A 7,258-nucleotide genomic window follows, 5' to 3' on the forward strand; every position below is an offset into this window, starting at 1 on the left:
ACTAAAAAGGCAAATTATTGTGTTTCCTTGTTTCTATAATCAAATTGCTAAGCTATCCACATTTATAAACGAAAAATAACTGAAATTTCTAGAGTTACTTATAAAATTTGAAGGGCCCGAACTTAGATAAAAATTTGTTGGACATGCCCAAATATGTTGATTTGGACGGGCCCGAGAAATAAACACGAACACGCTAACTTGTTATTGATGTCTAGTGAGAAAAACTTTACCTCTGTCTTCGGACTGCTCGGGTTTCACTATAGAAGAAGAAGAATACACAAACAAGAATATAAGAATCTCTCACTCTCAGCTCTTAAGACAACACTTGCTCTCTCTCTTTTGATGATCCAACACGCCCGGTACCATTTGTTATATTACTAGTAAAATATTGCATCCGTGGGGTTGGGAGGACATAAAACTTGAACCCCGAGCTACATTAGATACAGTACATGCAATAATCTTCATAGAGTACGTCATGAATAATAGCCGGATCTCCCCTAACCAAACATCATCAATCAAGCCAACACTAGCAAAGTGCGCTAATCTATCAGCTACACCATTTGTTTCTCTATAGATGTGACGAATGTTGACTAACTGAAAAGCAGACATTTATGCTCTACAATCATCCAACACACGTCCCACCACTGACAAATCTTCCTCACCTCTTTTCAGGACATCAACTAAAAGGATAGAATCGCTTTCAATGTCTACTTCCGTCCAATCTTCGTGGATACAGAGTAAGAGACCTGCTCTACATGCTTCAATCTCCATCTTTAATGCTGGGAGGGCATGCAAAACATGCCTAGCTAAAGCTGGGACCCCCACACCATTACCTATGTGGAAATTGTATTCAAATCAATAAATTTTGTTACCAATTAATCTAAAAAGCAATTGTTATTAAATAAGCAAAACGAAGCCATTTACATGTTTGTTGCAAAAAAACGAATTCATTAAAAAAACTTCATGTCCAATCCCATGTTTGTTGTTCATTATTCGATATTTAGATGCAAAAGCAATATGAATTTGGTATACTTTGACCATGGAATTGTTAATTTAATTAAATTTTGATTAAATGTTGAGTAAAGCTCTAAGATTATAACCTTAGAAGACAACAGAAAGACCCAGCTCGATCATTCCATGAATTGAATTCTTACTTAAAAGTAATCCAAGATTCTAAATAAGAAATCTCTCTCTGCCATATTATCCTGAGAAACTAGCCTCCTCTTTCATTATGATATCCATCTAGATCCCTTGAATGGGAGCTGATCGAGAACCAATCATCCCAAGAGTTTTCATGATATAAATATAATAAAAGAAAATCCAGATTGCCAGGTTGCATGAAGTACCGGCAAGACGATGCAGATCAAAAGTCCATCATAGCTTGCGGTGATACAAATTGCTAGTGCATGTCATCAGCAGTTTAGAGATTATAGCTTCGTGATTTCGTGGTGTTTAGTTCTCTGCTAGGCCTCTCTCTCTTTTCTTTTCTTTTCTTTTTTCCTGTGTTTTTACTTTATATATGTAACATTTACAATATATGATGCTTTTCTAGTCTTTTATTATAAGATATAACTTGGTATAAATGTACATAGGAAATTATGAAGCTAAATCTGGTGAGGTGGCTACGTCATCACGAATTGCATTGGTCATCGTCACAAATGATCACTAATCGACGTGGCCGTTCCTTTGTGGTACTATTCCCACTCCCTCCCGGCCATGAACGTAACTTCCATCTACCAGACGCCCACAGAGAGAGAGGAATAAGAGGATGTTGATGCGCCATGGATGGTTCATGGTTTTGTGCTCCCACGTGTCAGTATCTTACCGCTAGCTAAATGGTGGCAGGCGTCCGGTTTTTTTTTTTCTTCAATGACATACAACAGTTGTTCTGCAACGAGGGTTCTTGCATGTCCTTGGACCTTGGCGAACCAATCAATTCCTTGCCTCCATTTCATATTTGATATTTGATTCCCTTTCTCCTTTCTCCTCCATTCAATTTCCCGTTCTGCCCCTTTCTTTTTTCTTATTCATCACGCATTCACGCCTACATCAAACATGTAAACTCACGCATCCAACGTTATCAACCAATTTCCCAGATTCATCAAATTTTCTTGAAATGAAGAAACGATCGATCCGCATCCACTTACATTCACTAAGGCTAGGCAGGTATGCAAAATGTACCAAAACCATTTCACAACTAAAATAATGTATGCCTGGGAGGCATGAGGGTACATATGTCCTTTCACTTTTGCTGAGGGATGAATTCGAGCGTCCTGTATCAAAGCAGTTGAAATTGGAATGGTGTGTCATCTCGTTTGTCTTGACGTACAGTAGGGGAAAAAAAATGCTTTCAAATCCGAAATTTCAAATGAAATACCAGCACAAAACTGGTCCTTTGCTTCTAAATGTGTTCATGAACCGTTGGTATGGGACTATGGATTAACCCTTTAAACAAGCGATTGTTAACTTCAAGGAGGGCAAAAGTAACTAGATTTTACTAAAATCACAGCTGATGAAGTGATGAACACTTAAACCAAACAAAACATGTGATATTGGAATCTATCAGTCAGCTATTTGATATATAAAATCTAAAACCTAAAACGTAACATTTCTTATGTTAATTCATCAGTCAAATATCACATCACTAATCCAAACTCCCAAGCTCGAATAGTGCTTATGTGTAGTCAATTAATCAGGGAAACAAAAATAAAGAGAAACTATTTTCAATTTTCTAAGTGACTTTCTACTATATAAGAAAATGAAATATGAATTAACTAACATCCATGAATTTATTTAACTTTTTGGTTACATCAATGAATCAATAGACACCCGAAGCTGAATTACAACAACAATAGAAAAGAGACACAAAGAAATCGGGGAAAAGTTGAAGCATATTATTGATGTTTGATATTTTCCTTTTGGTTCTAATCTGAATTGTTTCAAATACTTGCCTACACATCCTTCATGCTTGGTTAGATTTAGAATTTTTTTCCCCCTTTCTTTCTTTGTCTACTTTTTTCAGTTTGTGTTGAGATAAAAAATCGTGCAACATAATGCTCAAATTTTCTTATACTTCGTCTTATTCTAATTCTAGAGCAGCTTTGGTAATATTGATAGGCAATTTCAAACCAAAAAGGCAAGTTGTTGCATTTCCGTGTTTCTTTGATTATATTGTTAAGCTATCAACGTTTATAAAGAAAATGAACGAAAATTTCTCTTCTAAAATCTAAAGGGCTTGAAACAGAGACAAAAAAATTTCTAGCCGGGCCCAGAAACCAGATGTGTTGATTTGAAGTCTAGGATTGAATCAAGCCCATTTTGCTAAGTTATAGAAATTCCGTTAATTACCTAACAAAGCTAAAATAAGAATTGAATATCTAAATATCATAACAATACAAGTTTTTTTCTGCTACATCACAAATCATAATCAACTAGACACACAGTCATTGCAACCAAACACTGAAATCAGTCGAACACTCCAATGCAAAGTTAAAAAAGAGGGACAAGTTCATAAGAAAAGTCCAGCAGCCCAACAACCATTCACTTCTTCATTTAGCAATTGATGTGCTCGCCTACAACCTTAGCACCAGGTGAAGAGTGGATTCGTTTTGGATATTGTAGTCAGCAAGGGTGCGCCCCTCCTCGAGAAGCTTGCGATTCAAAAGCAGCCTTTGCTGGTATGGGGGGATGCCTTCCTTGTCTTGGATTTTGGCTTTGACATTGTAAATGGTGTCAGAGCTTTCAACCTCAAGGGTTAGGATCCTTCCAGGGAGAGTCCTGACGAATATCTGCATTATCAATGCATTAGTGGTTTTAAAAACAGGAGGGGCATGAAAAATCCTCCAACGGCGATCGCTGTAACTCTCATCATGCAAATGAGGGCAGTCTTTAGTAATGTGCTCAAAATACTTGCTGCAAATAAGACAAAACATAGGAGCTGCATAGAGAGGAGGTCCAACATCGTCGTCATAGATATATTCGCGAGCCCACATATATGATATATCCCTTTGGTAAGGGACCAAAAGGAGCTGGCTCAACACATTCTTCCTGACCTGTTCACCAAAAAAAAAAATAACAACATAAAAAACTGAGCCACATTCCATTGAACAATAAACCCCGAGAGTTACAAATATTAAAGAGGAGCAAACATGAATAGTTGATGAAAGACGATATGAATCGCGGCACACATACCAGCAGAGACTACCCCATTACGACCATCTCCTCGATTCACCGCAACTCCATCCTGTCCCGGTTTCTTGATCAAGCTCATGGTTTTTTTTTTTTTTTTTTGAAAAATTTGATCAAGCTCATGGTTAGAGCTCAGCGTTTCTTCGATTTGGGCTTGCACCAGAAACGAGTTTCTATTAGGAATTCGACCTAGAATCCTCTTAACAAGTATACAAGAATCTCTCACAAGAAGTTCTCTCACCTCTTAAGACCTCACTTGCTCTCTTTGTTTTAATGATTCAAGACTTGATCTACTACTACAACCTATGCCGTAGGTATCTGTTACGATCCCCAGGGTCGTAGCCGTGAAATGACATCGGTTGCAAAAGGAAGGAAAGGAAAACAAAGAGAAATTAAGCAAATGTCAAATTGACATATTCTTCAATGATGCTTACAACAATGCATCCCTACTATTTAAGCAACTGGGTGTAGAAACTGCAGCATGATGTCTGTCTGGTCTACTGGTCTTGATAATAACTTAATTATCACCTGGAAGGAAGTTCTGATGCTTGACTACTAAGAGAATGATTTGATGAATTGGAAGGACCATTATCTTGAGAGGGTGTGCCACCCCACTTCAGCTCTGCATCAGATGGTTCAACCACATGCACTGACCCCTCAGTCATGCCAACTGCAATCTGGTTAGGCTCAGATGGATGAGCTGCTACAACCAGAGGATAGGAGGGGTTGCCACCGCTGCAATTGTACAAAATTAGTTTCAGTATAGTAAGAGAAAAAGACAGAAGGAACAGGGTTTCTATTCAACAAAGAGCATAATACTTTGTGCTCACCTGAGAGAAAATGATGGTATATAAGCAGAAGGCGCTATTCGACATCTGAATCTTAAGCTATTAGCAACAAAAACTCCCACAGCACCGTCAAAAAAAGTAGCATAAACCAACAAACCATCGCATGAATATATTGCACATGAGATGGGAGCAGCAAGTGCATCTTTGGGAGACCACTGCCAATGTACAGGGGAAGGAAGAAAGAAAAGTCAAATTACAGTAAAGACATACAAATTTTTCTATTCTAAAAGATGATGGATTAAAAATAAGTAAATCTCATTGTTCAAGACTTTAAGCATTTCTACACAGATAACTTTTTACCTTAGTTAAACTTAAGAGATTTTGTAAATCGTTATATTACTGAGTAATGCTACAGTGAGAATAAAAATGTGCCTCGCACAAGAGTTTTCATTGATAAGGGAGATAAAACGTATCAGGCTTTGGCACAGATAAGTATCTTCTAACCAACTGTACAAAAAAGTTCATTGCAAATAGCTCATTTCTAACTTCTAGAGTTGTTTCACCACCAAACCAATATTATCAACTTAATCTCAGCAATTCAAGATGAAATAGTAAGGACTGTCGGGTGGATAACTTAGAGAGTGTAAACAATCAAGCTTGCTGTCATACACAGCAATTTGGCTTTCATGGGAAACCAACAGATGTGTGTGATCGTTATGAAACTGAACTTTTGTTTCTCCAACCAATGGTGATTGCCAACCAGTTGGTTCTTGTATGAACCTTGTTTTCTTTTTCTCCCACCCATCAGTGCTCCACACACATAACTACAACCAAGTTATTTAGAGTAAATGAAAATATCAAGCAATTATAGTCTATGGAATTAAATTTGAAATAATATCCATTGAAATAAAATTAAACACTTTTTTTTTTTCCATTAAAGCAGTAGCACTTAATGGCGAAAATTTCATTTTTATAAGAAACTAAAATGTTCCCATTATAAGTAACTAGCCACTAACCTGGGCATCAGCTCCTGAAGAAACCAGTATGTTAAGAGTTTGGGAAAACGCAAGGCCCGTTATCCGATTCTGGTGACCCTTCAGTTTGGTTTTGACCTGTCAATTCCATCTAACATTTAGTTTTTCAATTAACCCTGACAGTATACATTAAAATAGTAGTGTCGTCCATGCCAATAGCAATTAAACTATTATCTTGAGGATGGAATGCCAGAAAAGTGACAGCAGGACTGGAGGAGGGGGAGACACAAATGTTGTCATGACCTGGAAAACAAACCCCAGGTTTAAACAAGTTAATTAAACGAGATTGAATATAAGAGATATCAAATATAAATGAAGTGCAAAAATTATGCTACAGATATTTGTAGATGGTTCTAAAAGAATCAGTAATAGCATACCTTAAATGTCATCATGTTGAACAAAGAGACCTTACCGCCAGATGCAGACATCATGTAAGAACCATTTTTATATACAGCAATGCATGCAGTATATTCCTCAGCAGTCTTATTGTCATTTACATCATTAGCCATAAGAATTCCATTCCGAGGCTGCCACAACTGTGGAACAACATATGCACTAGCCTGGAAGAAAATATCACATGGTAGGAATCCATAAGAAACATAAACTAAATAACAGATAGCAATTCACTTAGGGAAGGACAGAGGACAGAGGGCAGAAGCCAGACCTTTCCTGATGGATTATTCCTGTCATCACGCGGCCATTTCCAAATCTTGTGAACAGCATTAGAGGCCAGCGCTAACAGAGCCAAGCCATCATTGGTGTACATGCATTAGTCTCACAACCTGCAATTTCCATTAATTACCGTCAATGTGGTGTTATAGAATCTGGAATCAAGGATGTAGATGACCTTGTTCCTACAGCATATACGTATGCATACACTAATTTGTACCAGTTTTAGATGCAAAATCAGCGAAAGTATGTCCTCTAACTGAACAAAACTAAAGCAGAATTTGCTTTGTTTGGTATAAAACCCAAAGAAAAGAAAAGAAAAAAGCGTGGTTAATTAGAAGGTGAGTTTCCACTGGTGGGGGAAAACAACGACCACCAAGATGAAAACTAAAGGGGTGGGTTTATTTACGAACAAATTTTTGAAAGAGGATTTATATATATAATTCTCCACACCTTTCCAGCTGTTTTAGAGTCAGGCAATCTTAAAGCTTTCATTTGAGAAGGATCCGCAATATCAGAAATTTTCCTTCTCTTAATCTTGTCTATAACATCAGGGATCCATGGTTTAACATCAACAAG

The 7,258-nt window shown here is 37.3% G+C and overlaps 1 protein-coding gene and 1 long non-coding RNA gene across 2 annotated transcripts; both read right to left on the reverse strand.

Annotated features, from left to right (window-relative positions):
* Positions 1-4,504: 4,504 nt before the first annotated feature.
* LOC133713512 (protein TOPLESS-RELATED PROTEIN 2-like) lies at positions 4,505-5,209 on the reverse strand (the record flags this gene model as incomplete). Its single annotated transcript, XM_062139557.1, has 2 exons — positions 4,505-4,923; positions 5,019-5,209. Coding segments are annotated over 2 exons (402 nt in total), but the record flags the coding sequence as incomplete, so codon positions are not given.
* Positions 5,210-5,590: 381 nt separating this feature from the next.
* LOC133713513 (uncharacterized) lies at positions 5,591-7,258 on the reverse strand. Its single transcript, XR_009848050.1, has 4 exons — positions 7,133-7,258; positions 6,675-6,792; positions 5,993-6,570; positions 5,591-5,800 (listed from the first exon to the last, which is right to left on the reverse strand). It is a non-coding gene; the product is annotated as an uncharacterized LOC133713513 (long non-coding RNA).

The sequence above is a fragment of the Rosa rugosa genome, chromosome 6 (assembly GCF_958449725.1).
Source record: "Rosa rugosa chromosome 6, drRosRugo1.1, whole genome shotgun sequence".
Taxonomy (NCBI): Eukaryota; Viridiplantae; Streptophyta; class Magnoliopsida; order Rosales; family Rosaceae; genus Rosa; species Rosa rugosa.